This window comes from Pipistrellus hanaki (assembly GCF_964339955.1).
Source record: "Pipistrellus hanaki genome assembly, chromosome: 17".
NCBI lineage: Eukaryota > Metazoa > Chordata > Mammalia > Chiroptera > Vespertilionidae > Pipistrellus > Pipistrellus hanaki.
Genome location: NC_140519.1, coordinates 9,664,089 through 9,684,788, shown reverse-complemented (window position 1 = coordinate 9,684,788; position 20,700 = coordinate 9,664,089). Strand labels below are relative to the sequence as shown.

Genomic DNA, 20,700 nt, shown 5'->3' with positions numbered 1-20,700 from the left:
ATGATTCTGATTTATCAGACACAGATCCTTCCCCTCAAGGAACACAGGGACTAGTGGGATAAGAAGACTTAACCCTAAGTGTACCATCAGAGCTTAGAACAATAAGATATGAATAAACCATTATGTGACTTGGTGTGGGTCAGTGGAGACTTGGTGGACAAGGTGACCATTCAGCTGTGCTCCAAATGGCAGAAAGGATTTGTACATGAGTCATAGGGTTTAAGGTTGGTAGTTCAGGGTGAGCTAAATTTAGGGCTCACTAAATTCTAGGGAAGTTTCATCATTTTATAAGAAGGGCCATCTCTCACCCTGACTCTTGCACACTTTTGTTGTTTCCGTTAGTACGCTTGTCCTGAACAAATTCATGTTTAACTTCCCCAGAGACCTTACTGAGTCCCTCCTGGCCAGTGAAGGACTGTCTCCTGTTTCCATGGTTCCTGGTTCACCCACTCTCTCAGGCACTATGACACACCTCTCTTTGTTTTACTTTTTTGCCCCTGTTGTGTATTCGTTTGTTATGATTTCAAATGAACTTGTTTATGACTTAAGTGAAGTTGCTTTGACCCATGGGTGAATTGGTTTAAATCAGGGGTGCGGAAAGTTCGGCCCACCCTTGGACCATATAAGACCCCTGAAATTATTTATTCTGGTCCTCCCAAGGGTTTAGTTAATTAAACGTTTGACCAAATATAGCAGGCTGATTTTTAAGTTGATAACTCTGTATGGCCTGCAAATGATGTTATAAATATCCGAATGGTGCTTGGTAGAAAAAAGGTTTCCCACTTCTGTGCCAGGATGTCCTTGACATCTGTTGATGGGCATCACTGGGACCTTATCTATAAGAACCTGTGGAGAAAAACATCATGTGATACTGTTTCTTTGTGGTTTAAGACAGCATAAATTTATTAACTTACAGTTCTAGAGGGCTAGAAGTCAAAACAGGCTAAAATCAACAGAGCTGCTTTCCTCGGGAGACTCTCGGGAACTCTTTTCAAACTTGAAGGGGCCTCGTGCGTTCCTTGGCTCCTGGCCCTCTTCCTGTAATTTCAAAGCCAGCACGGTTAGGCCACATTTTTCTCCTGGGGCAATCTCTCTGGTCCTCATCTTCTAAGTCCTTCTTTCCCTTGTAAGGACCCTTATGACTACACAGGGCCTCTCATAACTCCAAATGTGACAGATATTTAAACTTGAAATACCAAGAACTTAGGAGGATTTATTGAGTGTGTTTGGTTTGGACAAAGCTACTCTTTGCTGAACCAGCTAAATAGCTCTCCAGAGATCTCGAGACACTTGGTCCAGGTTGCGGTCAGGCTACCCTGGGTTGGCAGTGACAGTGGCGATAAACTGTGCAGCAGCAGCATCAGGAAGAGACCTATGTTCCTGCCTCGGTGAGGCTATTCTTTGTAGGCAATGGTGTATGCCGTGTACCAGTCCCTGGAATTACCTTAGGTGCATCCCACCTTGCCTGCCAACTGGTGCCATCGCCCGCTAGCTATTGGCCCCGGCTCTGCGAGGGACCTAAGCTGGCAGTTGGCAGGAAGAACTGACTCTACCAAGAACAAACTTGGAGAAAAGTGATTATTTCGCTAAATCTGGACTCTCATCTCCCCTAACCTGCCTCCTCCCCAGGTCTTTGATTTTGACAGAATGGGGGTAGGCACAGCAGTGTTCCTTTAGTCTGACACAGTGACAAGTCTTAGCTGACAGTTTGTCGTGAAGGAAGGGAACACCTGGCACAGCCTCTCTCCTTCAGGCAAACGCCTGCCTACTCGCTCTTCCATATTCGCCTCGAAAGTCACGTCCTCCAGCCCTTACTACTGCCTACACGTACGTGGCACAAGACCAAAAAGTTGTATCAATCCATTTCCTCAACCCCGGGGCCGGCAGGTTAGGAAGCGTTTAACAATAAATGCTCACGGAATGAATGGGAACGTCCCGGCTTCAGGCGGGAGAGCTCCAGGCAGGGATTTCCTCCGAAAACGACTCCACCTTCCCCGGGATAGGACGTGAGCGGCTGGGGGGCTGAGGGCGGTACACGGACCAGGGTGGGGGGGGGAACCCTGGGCCGAGCCCCCCCTCCTGACCGGGTCCAAGGCCGGGTCTTCCCCTCCGCCCACCGCCCAGCCAGCCGATACCCACGCCCCCACCCCACAGCACGCGACATCGCCCTAGCGCCTCTTGGGGTATTCCCGCGAGGGCCGCGCCGCCCGCGATTGGCCACACGCGGCATAGCGCCACCTCGGCCTACCGCGCGCGCGCGCCCTCATTGGAGGGCGGCGGCGGTGGGCGGGGCCTGCGCGGCGGGCGCGCTGGCGGGGCGGGCCCGCTCCCCGGAGCCCCGCCCCCTGGTCCCTCGCGTGGGTCGGGATCTCGGGCCGCCGGGTGCGCCGGGCTCGGCCACAGGCGCGGGGCGCGCGGCGGTTGCTCTGGTGACGGCGTTCGCGCCGCGCGGGGGATGCTGGAGGGGACGCCGTAGGGAGTCGCCGCCGCCGCCTGGCGACCTGTATTCACTCGCGGAGACACGAGGTGGCGGCCTGGAAGGTTCGGAGGATCGGCGCCGCTGCCAAGAAGAAAGTGTCCAGGTAGGGGCCGCGCCCCTTTCCCGGGCGCCGCGGCCCGGAGCCCGAATCCGCCTGTGGGGGGCGGCCCTGCCCGCAGGCTCCCCTCGGCCGCGGGCCGTGCGGGCACCACCCCGGGGGAGGGTCGCCCGGGGGAGGGGAGGGGAGGGGAGGGGAGGGGCGGGTCGAGGACCCCGACTCCGCGCTCGCCCCGCCCTCGCCGGCGGAAGAGGCGAGGACGCCTTTTTCTCGGCGCCAATATATTTGTTTTTTCCCTCCATCTTTTTCTCCTAGAGCACCTGCTGCCGTTGGGAGAGCGTTTCACAGCACGATGAGCCAACCTCAGGATTAAAACCGTCCTCCTCAGCCACCCTCAGGGAAACCCATCTCACAAAGGAAAGGAGGAATGGTACATGGATGGCCCCCGAGAGCAGAGCGTCTGACCCGGCGGCCGTTGGAGCAGGCGGGTTTGAGATCCTGCTACGTCCCACCTTCCCCGTCCAGATCCTTTTATACTCACTCTAGGATTTTTTTTTTTTCTAAATTAATCTGATTTGAATGGTGATCCTGTGAGGACGGTGTACCTTGAAGTTGGTCCGCTTCCCGGTGCTCCTTTTGGGAACACATTTTGGGGAGAATCTCGAATCATCCAAATCCTTACAAAGGACAGAAAAGGATCCCAACGTCGACCGGTGCCACCAAAGGGGCCTTTTGCACCATGTGGGCTTTCCTCGGCCTCGCCACCTTCACGTATTTCTACAAGAAATGCGGGGACTTGGTCACCGTGGCCAACAAGGAGCTGCTGCTGTGCGTGCTGGTGTTCCTGTCGCTGGGCCTGGTGCTGTCCTACCGCTGCCGCTCCCGCGGCGGGGCGCCCCCGCGGCGCCAGCACCAGCACCAGCATCAGCACCAGCACCAGCACCGGGGCGCCCAGCTCGCCGTCTTCTCCGACGTCCTGGCCGCCCTGCCTCTCGTCGGCTTCTTCTGGGCCAAATCCCCGCCCGGGGCGGAAAATACAGAGCAGCTCGGGGCCAGGAAGGTAGGTTGAATTCAAGGCGGTCCAATGAATGAGTGTCTTATTTTAAAATCAGGATTGGGGTCACTCAAATGTCCATTTTCTCTAAAGGGCGAAAGATAGCAGCTTAGATATGAACGCCCAGGTATGAATGCTCATGTTTGTTTTTCTTTTGTTTAAAAAAGCTTTTGGCTGCTCCTTGGCACTCTTAGAAACATTTATTTCATTTAGTATTGGTCGAGCCAAGACTCACTGGAATTATTTTGTTATGAATGTTGATTTGATTATGAATATCGATTTGATTATGGATTTGACATGGAAGGTTGGAATTTCATTTTGAAGAAGGACAGAATCACTTTCTGTGATTGGAAAAAAGAATGTTTTATTTAAATCCTCGGGTGAGGATGGTATTTGTACCTGGAAGAAGGACACCTGCTGCAGGTAAGTTCACCAACTGCCCAGAAGTGACAGCTGGCTGGGCAGAAGACAAGTCAGTGCTCAGCATTCTGCACCCACGGCAGAATGCCCTCCTCTTTCCACATGACTGGGGCCTTGAGGCCATCAGGTGCATTGGTGAGCAATGTCCACATTACAGCTGTTTCCAAACCAAAGACTGGGCTTCAGATACCCGTGAAGTTATGATCCTTGCGAAAGCAGCGGAGGAAGACAATGGTGGAGATGATAGTTGTTAAGCCAGAACACTTAGGCCTATTGGCCATTGGTGTTGGACTTCTTCCCAAGAGCACTGGAGGATTTTAAGCTTGGGAGTAACTGTTTGACTTACTTTTAAAAAAGAGCATTTCAATTAATTGCTGTGTGAGGACTAGATTGTAGGGAGACAGGAATGGAAGCCAGGATTTCTGGTCAGAGACTGTAGTGGTAGACCAGGTGAGGTGGACAGAGGCCCGCAGAGTCAGGGTTCTGGATCTGCATTAGTTTTACATCCGCAGTAGAGGTCAGCAAGCCTACAGAAGGCAGGGACTTGGTTTAGAAGTTTTGTTCTGCTACTTAAGGCTGTGAGACCTTTGGCAAATGGCTTAGTTTCTGTAAGACTGTTGTCTCTTGTGTTAGGTTAGATGGGGACAACAGCAGCCTTACTAGTAGTTAGGGAATTAAATGATTTAATACTTGGTCCCTAACTGTGTAATAATAGTTATTAATGTTAGTCTAAAGGTAGGATGCATCTGTTGGGAGCCTTTTGAGTAGTGGGTTGGTGGGTGCAGGCTGGAGGAATGGGAGAGGAGGGAGGGGGAAACTTTGATTCTCAGGTTGAAATCTTGGGTATTGTTTTCTGAGATAAGGTCCTCAGGGTCCTTGAAGGATTGGAGTCACATCATGCTGTGTAGACAAATCTTGGGTTAGCTGCAGTCTACAGTGGTTCCACTCTGTGAATGCCTCAGGCTCTTTGCTTTTTATAAAGTACTAGGTTCCCTTTAGTGCTGCTTCTCCTGACCGGGTTCTGACTTCCTCCAGTGTTCCATTCCACCAGGATTGTGTGTGTGTGTGTGTGTGTGTGTGTGTGTATATGTAACCGGGAAAATCTCAAGAAAAACTAATTAAAAATGGCATAAGATGACAAAGGAGCTCTTGCTCTCAGAACAATAATTTATATATAGTCAATTATTCTGGCCAGTAAGAAATGCTATACTGATGGGAAGAGTCGTCTTGGCTTCTCTTGGTAAAGGACAGAAGTTAATTTCCCTAAGAGAAATAATAAAAAGTGGAATGGACAAGGCCTCAGTCCATTATGGAGATATAGAAAAGCTAGGTGAATATTACAATCAGAATTAAAGTTTTTGGGTTTTTTTTGGGGGGGGTTTATTTCCTTCCTTTCTGCCTGAGGTCTCTTTTATTAAAAACACATCAAAGTGACAATTAGTCTTATTTTAATCCTTAAGGTCAGAGAACTCAAGAAAGATGGTTCCTTGCAATCTTTTACCTGAAATGAAATGCCATATTGGTGAATCCATTTGCCAATATGGATTCAAGAAAAAATTACTTATTACAACATTGAATTTTTCATCAAAAATCCCATACAGTCACTGTTATTCTCAGGGGGCATAAATCTCTCAAAACAGGACTTATTCATCTTCATATGTTCTAAGTTCAAAGTTTTTACTGTCGGCCCAATTAGTGATAGGTTTAATGTTTGTCCTTATTAGTAAATTGGAGAACCAACTTGATTAACATTACTGACCAGGTCCTCCTAGAAAATGAGTTAAAATTAAGGGGTAAATTACACATGTTCTCATATGTCAAAGACTAAAATTGTGAACAGGTCAAGTTTCAAGGGTCAATGAGTTATTTTGTTCTTTTTGGAATTTTGTAGAGTTAAATAATTCTCAATTAGTAGATGAGTAGGCAAAATCTGACAATTTGTTACATAAAAGTGATTTTAGATTGAGGTAGATTTTTCAGATGACAGCATAGAGGGAGAAAATAAAGGTGAATAGTGGCAATATGAAAAAGGTGCTGAATAGTTTGCAATATAAAGTCAAACTAGAAGTTGTATGTGACTTGCATTTGGCAGATGCTCAGACTATGTTTGAAAAATAGAGTAATTAATGATAGAATTGTCCCTATAATAAGCCTTTGAAGACCCTTATAAACATTTTTTTTATATTTCGCCTGGTGTGATATTCTAAATATATCTGTATCAGAGCATTTTCTAAAAGGAATATACACTCAATGTTATTGGGATGTTGTTATACATTTTTATTTCTTCAATGTTTTAGTATTTTGGTTTTTATATATGATCAGAATTTGAAGACATAATGGTTCATTTGGTTTGGTAATAGGGGTAGCTTTGCCCAGTTGCAAAAGTCCATTGTGTCTGTATAGTAGCAACATGATGATTTAAGGATAGTAAAAAAAAAATTTACTTTTTTTTTTTTTTTAAACAGTGCAAAAAAGGAACCAATATTTCAGAAACCACCTTAATAGGAGCAGCTGCCTCTCCATCGATATCTTCTCAAAATGATCCGGAAGTTATCATTGTGGGATCTGGTGTCCTTGGCTCTGCTTTGGCAGCGGTGCTCTCCAGAGATGGAAGGAAGGTGACAGTAATTGAGAGAGATTTACAAGAGCCTGACAGGATAGTTGGAGAATTTCTGCAGCCAGGTGGTTATGGTGTCCTTAAAGACCTTGGTCTTGAAGGTAGGTTCATGTTGGTTTTGAGTTCTGTGGTATAAGGCAGTGTTTCCCAACCTTCTCTCATGATGAGAATCATCTGGTGGAGTTGTTAAAACACAGATTCCTGAACCCCAACTAAGAAGTGCTAAACTAGAATTTTAGAGAACATATAGGTAAAATTGCATACCTAACTTAGTGCTCTGTATATAACATCTGTGTTAGAGCACTAGTTAAGTATACAATTTTACCTATATGTTCCCAAAAATTCTAGTTTAGCACTTCTTAGTTGGGATTCAGGAATCTGTGTTTTAACAACTCCACCAGGTGATTCTCATCATGAGAGAAGGTTGGGAAACACTGGTATAAGGAAGCACTGTTGATTTTAGACTACCCTAATACCTAATAAAAAGGTATTCTATTTTCTTCTCTTTAAAAAAAAATATATTTCATTAATTTTTTACAGAGAGGAAGGGAGAGGGATAGAGAGTTAGAAACATCAGTGAAAGAGAAACATTGATCAGCTGCCTCTTGCACATCCCCTACTGGAATATGCCCTTGACTGGAATAGAACCTGCGACCCTTCAGTCCTCAGGCTGACGCTGTATCTACTGGGCCAAACTGGTCAGGGCTCTATTTTATTTTCATTTAAAAAAGATAGTCTACTCACTTTAAGTGTAATTAAAAAGTATATCAAAAAACTATTTTGATCTTGGCATAGAAGTGTGATAAAAGTTTTTCTTTAATCAGAAATGAAATTATTTTAATGTACTTTAAACATTGTATTTCAATGTATTTAAACATATTATGTGATGATATTAATATACTTGCTAACGTCCACTTTTTCACATAAGTATAAAGTGTTATTAGTTTATCCCATAACCAATAATATATAAATTTATCAATTTTCTCTTATCTTACCAGCAATTTTGATAGATTTGGTATTTTGTTTTAATTTAATTTTTAAAAATCAGGTTTAAACCTTTTTCTGATATGTTCAATGTTTCTATATTATTTAATGTGAATCATCTGTTTACTTTCTACCCATTGTTATTGGGTCTTAATATTTTTTCCTATGGATTTTAATGTGTAAGTTTTATATATAAATATTAATTTTTTGTGATACTATATATTTGTTAAGAGTATCATCTTACAGAAGCATTAAAAATTGTGAAATAGTTACATGAATGCCTACGTACTTTTTTTTTTTTTTATAAATATATTTTATTGATTTTTTACAGAGAGGAAGAGAGAGGGATAGAGAGTTAGAAATATCGATGAGAGAGAATCATTGATCAGCTGCCTCCTGCACAACCCCCACTGGAATGTGCCCGCAATCAAGGTACATGCCCTTGACCAGAATCGAACCCGGGACCTTCCATTCCACAGGCTGACGCTCTATCCACTGAGCCAAACCGGTTTCGGCGAATGCCTACCTTTTTAAAGACAGAAACTTTCCATGCCCTCATGTTCTATTTGTGCCTAGCATAACTCTGGGCATATTAACAAAATTGATTTTTTTTTTTTTAACGGAATTGTTTTGTAGATACAGTGGAAGATATTGATGCTCAGGTTATACATGGCTACATAATCCATGATCGGGAAAGCAAATCAGATGTTCAGATTCCTTACCCTCTGCTAGAAGATAATCAAGTGCAGAGTGGAAGAGCTTTCCATCATGGGAGATTCATCATGAGTCTCCGGAAGGCAGCTATGGCAGAGCCCAAGTAAGACTATGGCTTCAAATATATAATGTTAAAGAAGTACAAATACCATTTTATAAATTTTCGTAAGTGGTCAGATATGGGCTAGATCATAGGTCTTTCACCAAAATGAACCATAAGTTAGTAGAGTGTTAAATTTTTTCAGTGCCTTTATTAAGAATATCATATAGAGAATTGTTTTTGGAATGACATGGAACTGTTGAAGATTTCCCATTGACTAAATAAATTGTGGGATTGTTATGTGGTTGGAATTTAGAGGATACAGTTATTGTAAGAAGTCAGTGCGTATGTGCCCATTGGGAGTTAGGGTTTGTGACTATAACATTTCCTATTAAGTCAGGACAGAGGTCTTCAAGGGAAAGTCCCAGTTTCACCATTACAAAGACCTAGTGTGACAGGACTAGCTTCTTTTCTTATTTATTAACTTTAAACGTTGTAATTGAGGAACTTTTAAAATATGAGAATCTCATGTCATCGGTATAAATTTAATTATTAAAGTAATTTTATCTTTAAGACTGAAAGAATTTCATACCTATGTAACTAGAATATGTTTATTGTAGAAAAATATCCCAAAATATAAAGATTTAAAAAAATTAGCCATGATCCTCTGACTAAAATTAACCACTCTGAATAATTTGCTGGATAAACTTCATTTTTCTCATCTGTGTATGAATTGGTTGGGGATATGTTAAGTTTATTTGCATGTAAATAAATTGAGATAAAAATCTAATGTTACTTTTTAAAAATGTTACATTAGTAATGTAGAGTCAGGTTTTAAAAATTAGATATTAAAAACCACACATAATTCTAAAAATCACTAGTGATGTTTTTGCTTTTTTTGTCACTCCATACCTTTTTCTTTATACATGTGTGTGCACCCATTTGCATGTCCAGTTTACATGGGTAAACTGGAGATAAGGTATAAGGAGTTTATGCTTCCTTACTTAAATTGCCCAAGTGAGCTACTATAAAATATATTTCTTCATTTTCTTTTAGTACGAAGTTTATTGAGGGTGTTGTGCTACAGTTATTAGAAGAAGATGATGCTGTGGTTGGAGTTCAGTACAAAGATAAAGAAACCGGAGACATCAAGGTGAGATATATCAGGTGTTAGCTTCTCCTAAGGTATTTTCCTCTTTCATTTTCTCCTCCTCCTCTAAAAAAGTGGGCTCAGCAAATTGTTACTCAACAAATTTACTGAGTTTTTTCTAAGCCCTGGCAATGGATGGATTTATGATTGTAACACATTGTCTTTAGTGTACCTCAGAATGTTATACAAACAACTTTGCAAATAAAGGCCACTATATTAACAGTATTAAAAACTGAGTGAGAAATATACACTAGCAGAGAAGCGGAGGGGAACTGGAAGGTGAAAGAAAGATTCAACATAAAAGAAATGACTAAGATAAACAGTTGTTAAGTGAGAAAGGCAAAAGTAGGAGAATCTAAGGAAATAGCAAAAGAAAATAGTTTCCAGTATCTGCTCCTGTTGGCCTAGTACAGTGGTCGGCAAACTCATTAGTCAACAGAGCCAAATAACAATACAACAATTGAAATTTCTTTTGAGAGTCACATTTTTTAAACTAAAACTTCTTCTAATGGCACTTTTCTAAAATAGACTCGCTCAGGCCGTGGTATTTTGTGGAAGAGCCACACTCAAGGTGCCAAAGAGCCGCCTGTGGCTCTCAAGCTGCCGTTTGCCGACCACGGGGCTAGTAAAAGGCTAATCTGTGGATTCTTCTGGGCTGCTCTATAGGCTCACCCCCTCCCAGAAATTGTACTCTCAGGAGGGGGAACGCCAGGTAATATAAATCACATACAGACCCATGTGTACAAAACTTCTTCCAAGTCCTAGCCACTGATTGAAGTACTATATAAATTATGAAATTCTAGAATAAAAATAATTGGCTAGTCCTTGGAATTCGTAATGAATGGGATTCAGTGTTCTATTGCCTATGCTTGCTTTGTTATTTTCTTCATTGTTTATCAAAGTGCAGCTTAATCCCAGGTGGTTTGGATGATAGAGCTTTAGAGGAAGGTGATCCTCAGGGACTCCAGGAAGTGTCTCTAAAGATTGGGCATGCATTAACTTAAGCCCACATAACAGCTTCCTCATTAGTATTACCTTCAGATATCCTCTGTAATGTTATCCGGTAACATATTTAAATCCATTCATGCACATTTTAAAAGCATGGTCCTTTTACTGTGTATTTCTAACTGGTCAGCTGAATGTTCTTTATCTTTGTTGTAGGAACTCCATGCTCCTTTGACTGTTGTCGCAGATGGAATATTTTCCAAGTTTAGGAAAAACCTGATCTCCAGTAAAGTTTCCGTTTCATCTCATTTTGTTGGCTTTCTTATGGAGGTACTTACTGTAGGGGTATGATTGTACAAAAAATAAAAGCAACTTGAAATTTGAAAATTATTAAAATATTTCATGTTGTTTTTTCTAGAATGCACCACAATTTAAAGCAAATCATGCAGAACTTCTTCTAGTTAATCCAAGCCCAGTTCTCATCTACCAGATTTCATCTAATGAAACTCGAGTACTTGTTGATGTCCGAGGAGAACTGCCAAGAAATTTAAGAGAATACATGGTTGAAAAAATTTACCCACAACTACCTGGTAAGAAATAGGATTTCACTTTCATTGTAATCTAAGTGTGAAAGCAAATCTCACAAAAGGCTCTTCATCTCCAGTCCTCACTAAAGCTGTCTAAAACAGGCCCATTTAGTCACATAGGAGTTCACATTTCCAATTCTAGGCAATAAATATACAAAGTTACCATATTTATTGGTTTTCAGATTCCAGAATACACATATGAACAAAACAATTTATTACAGTTGCAAAATACATTGCACATAATTTACCAGTTTTATCTATTTTTCTATTTTATCTATTCTATTCTATCTTTTCTATTTTATATATTCTATTCCAAATGGAATATTTGTGTGAGTTGTGAAATAGTAGCCCCATCTGCAAGACTTGATTGCAATAACTATACAAATGTATGATGACTATGAATGATGGAATCACCTCGAGTTGTCTGCAAAACCATTTACTCTGTCCTGGATAAATTAACACAACTTGTAGAGAAAAAAAAGGCAGGCTTCCTGGAGATGCACATTTATGTGTATTACCTAATAGGGAGTCAAAATATACACGTTTAAGGTTATTGGATCAATAAAATATACTTGTTTATCACGAAAAACTATTAATATTAAGCAAATGAAAGCCAATATGTTTTTACTAAAATTTGTAAATTAGAGGAGAGGTGGGTATTAGTATATATGAGCTAAGATTCTTTCATAGTGCGTATTTTTTGATAAATCCCTAATGGAGTTATGAAATAACTATTGAAGTCATAAAAATAGGTATCAAAAGAATAAAAATAGAAATGGTATAAATCTGTATATACAAAGAAAGATGAGAGAATAGGACAGAAAGCTTAATTTTTTATTTCATACCATTCAATACTGTTCTTTTTTAGTATTCATTTTAGATTGTTTTTATGATCCTTTTAAATAATGCTGCATATTTATGAACAAATGTATAAAAGATATACCAATAATAGTCTTGTTTATTTGTGGGCTATGGAGCTAAGTGATTTTGTTTCATTTTAGATTTTGTCTATTTTTAATTTTTCCAAATAGTCTTGTATACTATATTATATTTTATAAAGTATAAATATTAAATTGCTATCATCAAAAACTGAAAAAAATAAAATAAAACAGCCCAGAGATAAGATTGGCATGTGAAAAATGCATCCAGCCAATCAGATACGCTGGAACTGAACTATGTATTTAAACTAGCACATAAGAAAATCGCCATATTAAAAAAAAATAGTTTCAATATATTTTTCATATCAATAAGGCATAGTTTTCAGAGTAATTATTAATATTGACAAAATTTTAATAGTTTTAAAAGTAGTCTGGTTAGCAGTCCAAGGTCTGAATTCTTGAAATACCTTTATACTTAATTACTAAAACCCTTTTTCTAGTAAACATAGCCTTCTACTGTTTGTGAAATGTTAGTATATTTCATCTGATATTCCCAGAATATGGTGGTGACAATAAATTGTTAATTATGGCAGCTGTCAGTTAACATCTGGAGGAGAGGCAGGTGGTTTTCTCCATATCTCATGCCATATGAATTTGCTTCACTGTTCATCTAGTTTTTTATTTATTTAGCTATATTTCTTTTTACATTAATTTTCTCTTAGATTCCTTAGTCATTCCTTAGCATGAATAACTAAGTGCTTAATAAACACTTTTATTAAGGAAATAATTAGCTTTTTATTTACCACAAGGAATATATATAATAACCATAACAGATATATAGTAGGTATTTCTTTGTACTTGATAAGAAAATGTGATAATTGGTAATTGAAATGCTATAAACCGTTTATTTGGTGGATTTATTGCAGATCACTTGAAAGAACCCTTCTTAGAGGCCACTCAGAATTCTCGTTTGAGGTCTATGCCAGCAAGCTTCCTTCCTCCATCACCAGTAAATAAACGAGGTATTATGTTATTGGATTTATTTTATAAATGGTATTCCAAATATTCACATTCAGTATTCCAAGTGATATATACTGTACATGGTTAAATTTATGCTGCTGGGAATAACATGTGGGACAGAGAATTGGTTACCATGAATTAACACATTACTAATACCAAAATTAGCTTATGATAGCTTCAGTTATTATTTAATAAAACAATTACCCATAATTCTGACAATGGACTGGGAATCTCAGAGTCAGGCAGCAGTCAGGAGGTGCATTTATAGGCAAATTATGGAGCTTCCTAATCCTATTATATAAAAACCCTGGGTTTGCAACAACCAGGAGGCTCAGCAACCAGAAGTTAATCCTGCAGTCAGTGCTGGGTTGCAGGGAAAGGCAGTTAGGGGCAATCAGACTGGCAAGAAAGGGCAATTGGGAGTGAGATCAGGCCCGCAGAGGAGGGCAGTTGGGGCTGACCAGGTTGGCAGGGGAGGGCAGTTGGAGGCCATCAGTCCAGTAGGAGAGGGCAGTTGGAGGCCAGATTAGGCTGGCATGGGAGGGTAATTGGGGGCAAATCAGGCTGGCAGGGGAGGGCAATTGGGGCAATTGGGTTGGTAGGGGAGCAGTTAGGGGGTGATCAGGCTAGCAGGCAAAAGTGGTTAGGGGCAATCAGGCAGGCAAGGCAGGCAGGTGAGTGGTTAGGAGCCAGCAGTCCTGGATTGTGACTGCTGCTTTGGGCTCGATTCCTGTGGGATTGGGCCTAAACTGGCAGCTGGACATTCCCCAAAGGGTCTCAGATTGGAGAGTGTAGGCTGGGCTGAGGGACACTACCCTCCACCCCAATAAATGTACGAATTTCGTGCACTGGGCTTCTAGTTTTCAGATAAGATTCAATCAAAGTTTATTCTCCTAAATTGACTTCTGATGGTTTTGAGACTATCTACCCTGATGCCTTTCAGCTTGAACTATGCTGTGGCTGGATATAATCTTTCTAGGCCTACCCTCTTTCCTTCGTATTGTACAGACATTTCTCTGTAGTGTGCTGGCAGTAAATATTGCTGTGAAATGTCCATGACCTCTTGTCTCTCCCCTGCCTCCCTGTTAGAAAACTTGTTTCTTATTCCTGGATACCTGTAGATTCTTTTTTCATGAAAGAAACCTCATAAATGTCTTGACATTGTTTGATTAAATATTAGATTTGCATGTGGATTTCATGAGGACAGAGATCATAGTCTTTTTTTTATATATATATTTTATTGATTTTTTACAGAGAGGAAGAGAGAGGGATAGAGAGTTAGAAACATTGATGAGAGAGAAACATCCATCAGCTGCCTCCTGCACACCTCCCACTGGGCATGTGCCCGCAACCAACGTACATGCCCTTGACCAGAATCGAACCCGGGACCCTTCAGTCCGCAGGCCGACGCTCTATCCACTGAGCCAAACCGGTTTTGGCAGAGCTCATAGTCTTTTTCTCACTGTATTCCCAGTATCTAGCACATATTATATATCCAATAGCTATTGATTGAATCAACTCTTGAATTTTTTGTCTCAACCAAATTTAGTCATGATCTGTACCCTTGTTATTTTCATATTATTATTTACTAACTCTCACCAATAACATTTATAAATTAACATATCTATATCTATCTATCTATCTATCTATCTATCTATCTATCTATCTATCTATATTTTGGTCTCAAGTGATGCTCCAGAATGATGTTATACTTAAATTACCTCTTTATAGGTGTTCTTCTTTTGGGAGATGCATATAATATAAGGCATCCTCTTACTGGAGGAGGAATGAGTGTTGCTTTTAAAGATATAAAACTGTGGAGGAAATTGCTAAAGGGTATCCCTGATCTTTATGATGATGCAGCTATTTTCCAGGTAAGAGATTAAATTATTCTGACACAAAATGTCTCAAAATAGATTTCTTTGGGGGGCCTAAGAAGAATGGGGCGTTGATGGGAGATCTGATGCTTGATGGTTCTTAGGCAGTCCTGTACGGGCTTATAGAACCTGACTGGCAACCTGGGAGTCTTAGAGAATCTCTCAGTTTTTGTATTTGAAGATTAGGTAACACTTGATTGCACATGCCGATTTGCTCATACTGATTGTAAATTTAGCTTCAGAGATATTCTTTGCTTCATAACTCATTGTTGCTCTGAAAACTTTTTGGTAACTGACAGGGCATAATTACTTCTATGTTGACCTTAGGATAAATATCTATTTGAGGGGATTATAAACATTTCTTCCTTACCATATAAGTGATCTTTTTTTTGTGTGTCCTTTCTTACCATATAATAAGTGATCTTTTTCTTTTTTAGGCCAAAAAATCATTCTATTGGTCAAGAAAAATGTCTCATTCTTTTGTTGTGAATGTCCTTGCTCAGGCTCTTTATGAATTATTTTCTGCAACAGATGGTAAGTACAGATTTTAAAAAATAAATAGTATTGAATTGTAGATTTTTAGTAGAGGAATAGAAAAACATGAGATAAATCCCAGATACCTGCTTCCAGCTGGCCCTGCCCTCTACTCAAGGAGGTACTGAAAAAAAATAAAAATAAGGGGCTGGGAGCCTGGATCACTGGAGGGTGTGGCCAGCCTGAAAACAGCTCCTCATCTAGGCTGGCCACACCCCGTGGGGTAAGGGTTCCCACTGGGGTGCTTGATCTGCCTGCTAATAGCCATCAGCCCCTCACCCAGGCTGGCCATGCCCCCCCAGCGTGAACCCTTACCCCATGGGGGCATGGCCGGCCTGCAAACCACCACAGGCCCCTGGCCTAGGCTGCTCCACGGGAAGCTATTTTTTTAACTTAATAACTTAGTGCTCAAGGGAACCTCCACTCTGATCCAGGACACCCTTCAGGGCAACACAGCTGGCCCACATCCGTGCACCAGGCCTCTATATATACTAATAAAAGGGTAATATGCTAATTAGACTGGGAGACCTTCTGGATGTTCTTCTGGACAAAGCCATGGTGGCAGGGCCCAGGTAGAGGCTGTTAGAGACCAAGAGGGGAGGGCAGTTGTGGGTGATCAGGATGGGGGGGCGGCAGGGACAGTTGGAGGCGGGGAGGGGGGGCATTTGGGGGTGATCAGGCTGGCAGGGGGGCCAGCAGGCCGGCAGCGAGTAGGCCGGCAGCAGGGGTCAGTTGGGGGCGAGCAGGCCGGCACACAGAGTGATTAGGGTAATCAGGCAGGCAGATGTGCGGTTAGAAGCCAAAGTAGATTGCTAGAGGGATGTGCAATTGCTGGTTTAGACCCGATCCCTGTAATTTTTAATTCCCTTACCAGATGGATAAGATTGTGATGGAGAGTCTTGATGGTCATGAATTAAAAGGCAATGTAGTTGTTCATTTTATTTTCAAACACTAATTTCCATTTTCCCCCCAAATACAATTTTATGAAATGAATGTGAGCTCCAGGTAAAATTGTTTTTGTCGTCAAATGCACAAGTAGCCTGGCCACTGTGGCTCAGTGATTGAGTGTCGACCTATGAGCCAGGAGATTGCGTTTCTATTTTCAGTTGGGGCACATGCCCCGGTTGTAGGTTTGATCTCCAGTAGGGGGTGGTCGGGAGTCAGCCAGTTAGTGATTCTCATCATTGAAGTTTCTCTTTCTTTCTCTCCCTCTCCTTTCCTCTCTGAAATCAATTAAAAAAAATTTTTTTTTTTAAATGCACAAGTAGCAGAATGCATCCACCTTTTGCTTATTTGAAATCTTCTGCTTTTGTTTTCATATTCGAATAGAGAGGTGCTGGTCAATCGTAAGGAAAACATGACTTGGCAGAAACAGTTCTAGAAAAGGAGAGAAGGCAAGAGCGCTGCCTCTCAACCACAGCAGTGTACAAATCAGTTAGCAAAACTAGACCTTCAGGTTTTCGAGAGTAAATATAACTCAAATCCCATTCCTTCAGATCCCAACACTATTTCTATAACCCGGCCAAGGCCTCTCGTGATCTGTGGTTTGGTGATCTGATTACAAAGGATAATACACTACAAATGCCTTCTGTAGCCTCTATAACCATTATTCTTGCTAAAAGAAGAAAAAAAAAATTGATGGTGATTTGCCAAACAAATCTCACTAACTGGGAAGGAAGTTAAATGCCTGGTTGGGCAAGTAAAAAGTAAAGAACTCAGTTTTGAGTTTTTCTAAGCTCCGTAGCTCCTTAAAGCTTTTCTAAGCTGTTGTGTTTCTTACATTATGAATTTGAACCTGTCAGTCTGTGATTAAAAAAAAAGTTATGAAAGATTGGAGAAGAGCTTATTGAAGTAAAAATTTGTTAATCCTCACTCAAGGATATTTTCCATTGATTTTTTAAGGGAGAGTGGAGGAGAGAGGGAAAGACAAACATCAGTGTGAGAGAAGTACATCGATTGGTTGCCTCCTGCACAATCCCTGACCAGGGCCTGGGCTGGGGAGGTGTCTGCAATTGAGATGAGCTCTGACTAGAACCGAATCCAGGACCCTCTTGGTCTGCAGGCTGACAGTCTATCCACTGCCCAACCGGCTAGGGCTTATTGAAGTAGATTTACCTATTGCATCCTGTTTTATTGGTAAGAAAAAAATCTAGGCAGACCTGAAAAGAACATTAATTCTAAACTATCAAAATAGGTTATGGCTGAAACCGGTTTGGCTCAGTGAATAGAGCGTTGGCCTGCGGACTGAAAGGTCCTGGGTTCAATTCCGGTCAAGGGCATGTACCTTGGTTGCGGGCACATCCCCAGTAGGGGGTGTGCAGTGAATGATTCTCTCCCATCAATGTTTCTAACTCTCTATCCCTCTCTCTTCCTCTTTGTACAAAAATCAATAAAAATATATTTAAAAAAATAGGTTATGGATTGATTATACTATGTTGTGAGGATTTAACGAGTTACCTTGAAAGTGTAAAATGTTATCAGATATAAGGCATTTTTTATTCACAGCTATTTTTTTTAACTTGATAACTTACTGCTCAAAGGTATGGGTTGGGCATCTCAGACAAGGTATTTGTTTTCCAGAATTGTGATTTTATAACAAAAAGAGTTTACAGAATATTTTACATCATTGAATTTATAACATAATCAAGGAGATATTTTAAACAACTCTCACTTTTGGGACCTATATTTTTGGTAAAGTTATTAACAGAGTTTTATTCATAAGAATATCAATATTCATAATGTTGATTGTGGCAAGTAAAAGAAATAGATGGTTGAAATTTCAGGACTAGTTTTTAAAAATAATTATAGGTTTGCTATGTTACATTTTTATTCTGATATGTCATTAGCACCCTAACATAAATGTATAAATAATTAAGAGTAATTTTTAAATTTTATTTTAGATTCCCTACATCAGCTAAGAAAAGCCTGTTTTTTATATTTCAAACTTGGTGGAGAGTGTGTTGCTGGTCCTGTTGGGCTGCTTTCTGTGTAAGTTGTTTTGGCAAAAAGGAAACATAGTTTAGATTTCCTTAGGATTGTTAAGAATTACTACAAATTTTTCTTCCTTATACATTTCATTATCCATTAGTATGCAAATCAGGATTCCCAGAGAAATGAGAAAAGACAACATTTATGCCTTTGCTTTACTTTGGGGAAACAGCATTGATTAGAAGTTGTCGGTAGATGAGGCTAAAAACCTTGATTAAAATAGAAGCTTGTTTTAACCTGTGGGCTAATCAACATTGATTTATGGATGGGAGCCATGGATGACTGAAAAATTTGTATTTAAAAATTAATTCCACTTAAGTGCAGGGACTCAAGAAACTCGGTGATAATTTTGACAGTGTAGATGTCGTCTTTTCTTACTCATCTATAATCTGAATGTCAGACTCCCATCAGCCATACTCAAGGTTACTGAAAGAAAACAATTCAAAACATATGACTCGTGTAAACCAGACTAAGAGCAGTTACTGAATTCTCTGACAGGTATATTCCAAGTAGTTTCTTGTAAAAATATGTTTTAAAAGTTCATCCCTGCCATCAAACGTAGCAGGCAGGCACAAGCTTATAAAGGCCTCTATATGTAGAATGTTTAGCTTTCATATACATAATTGAAATCTTTTCTAGTAAATTTGATTTGTGTCTTACCAATATTTATGTTTTGTTTTTCTCCTATTACAGGCTCTCTCCCAATCCTCTAAGTTTAATTGGACACTTCTTTGCTGTTGCCATCTATGCCACATATTTTTGCTTTAAATCAGAACCTTGGATTACAAAACCCCGAGCCATTTTCAGTAGTGGTGCTGTACTTTACAAAGCGTGTTCTGTGATATTTCCTCTGATTTACTCAGAAATGAAGTACTTGGTTCTTTAAACTTAAAAGAGAGGGACCATTTGTGAATGAATATTTGGAACTCACCAAGTCCTAAGTGACTTTCAGAAGAGGATTTATGCAGCATAGTACTATACCACTTCTTGGAAACTCTTGGGACCAAGACTGGAATTAATTTGTTTTTGAATTTATTTGTATATAAACATGTAAATATATACTTTAATTTGCAATTTAAAATGAAGGGTCAAATAAGATAGTTCAAAAGAAATGATTGTTACCATAAATTAGTGCTAAGACTGAGAACAGTTTTTCTTTTGAATTCAGTATTTGGAATGAGTTATCCTGGGACATACAAATAAAATGAAGAATGAACCCTTGGGTCATTTTTGTTTCTTGTTGTGGACTTCTTTACGTAGCTTCAGTGTGATGGGAAAGAAGATCACAGTGGCATGCGAAATGCAGAGAAACCTGTTCTGACACTGATGCTGGGGAAATTGCCTTAAGCCTCTGGATCTGCTTTTCCTCATCTATCCAGGGAGGGAGTGTTATAAGGTTCTTTTCTGAGTTCTTGGAAAATAATCACATTTACACATTCATACAGGAAAGCAATCAAGGGCTTTGTAGGTCCACTGTAGAGCATTAATAAGCCAGGTAGGACTGTTTGAAGAAACAGTGAATGAACCAAAAGCACTTGTAATGCTTGGTATAATGCAGGGGTCTTCAAACTACGGCCTGCGGGCCACATGCAGCCCCCAGGGGAGTCTGATCCTGCCCGCCAGGTTTTTTGGGCAGTGAGTGCAGCCAAGGTATTACAGTAGGAATTAGTAGTTCATATAGTCCGGCCCTCCAGCTCTCTGAGGGACCGTGATCTGGCCCCCACTTTAAAAAGTTTGAAGACCCCTGGTATAATGCCTTAAAATCAATTATATTTTTCCAAGTTTATGGTGTATTTGAAAAGATTATAGACTTCTGTGAGTTAATCCCAATATCACTAAAGTAAATGCTCCCCTGAAATCAGAGCAGTAAAATATAACCTGGACTATTAAGTAATGACGAGTAGGGCTAAAATCTCATGCAAGCTTTTATTAATAAGGTTTTATCTTTTTTAACTTTTAAGTTCTTTCAGTTGGAAAACTTTTTCTCTGGCCAACTTCACTAGTGGACTCATTTGCATCCATCACTTTGCCTTGATTTAGCAGTATCTGGCTTACTTAGTCCTTTGGTTCCCAAAGTTCTGTTTTCTGTTCAAAAACTCATTTTCTTAGAAGAGATGCTGGAAGCCAGCCCTGAGGGTGTCGGAGTAGAAGAGGGACTGTGAGCCATGGACACTAAGAAACTTCCTTGGTCTGCAGTCCACAGATTGTGTGGTCATTGCATTTGCTGGTAGTTTGACTATCACCAGGAGCCGCCAGCCTGTCCTGGGTGTGTCGATACGACCTGCCAGATTCATCTGACCTTCCAGACAAGGTGTTTGCACAGTGAAGACATAATTTTTGAATAAACAGGAGCAC

At 40.5% G+C, this 20,700-nt stretch overlaps 1 protein-coding gene across 1 annotated transcript; it reads left to right on the top strand.

Annotated features, from left to right (window-relative positions):
* Nucleotides 1-2,338: 2,338 nt before the first annotated feature.
* Nucleotides 2,339-19,572, top strand: SQLE (squalene epoxidase). Its single transcript, XM_084864863.1, has 12 exons — nucleotides 2,339-2,582; nucleotides 2,853-3,597; nucleotides 6,477-6,729; nucleotides 8,249-8,429; nucleotides 9,423-9,519; nucleotides 10,678-10,791; nucleotides 10,880-11,051; nucleotides 12,853-12,948; nucleotides 14,678-14,820; nucleotides 15,261-15,357; nucleotides 18,258-18,345; nucleotides 19,039-19,572. The coding sequence occupies exons 2-12, from the start codon at nucleotides 3,277-3,279 to the stop codon at nucleotides 19,229-19,231; spliced, it is 1,755 nt and encodes a 584-aa protein (XP_084720989.1). The 5' UTR covers nucleotides 2,339-2,582; nucleotides 2,853-3,276; the 3' UTR covers nucleotides 19,232-19,572.
* Nucleotides 19,573-20,700: the final 1,128 nt, after the last annotated feature.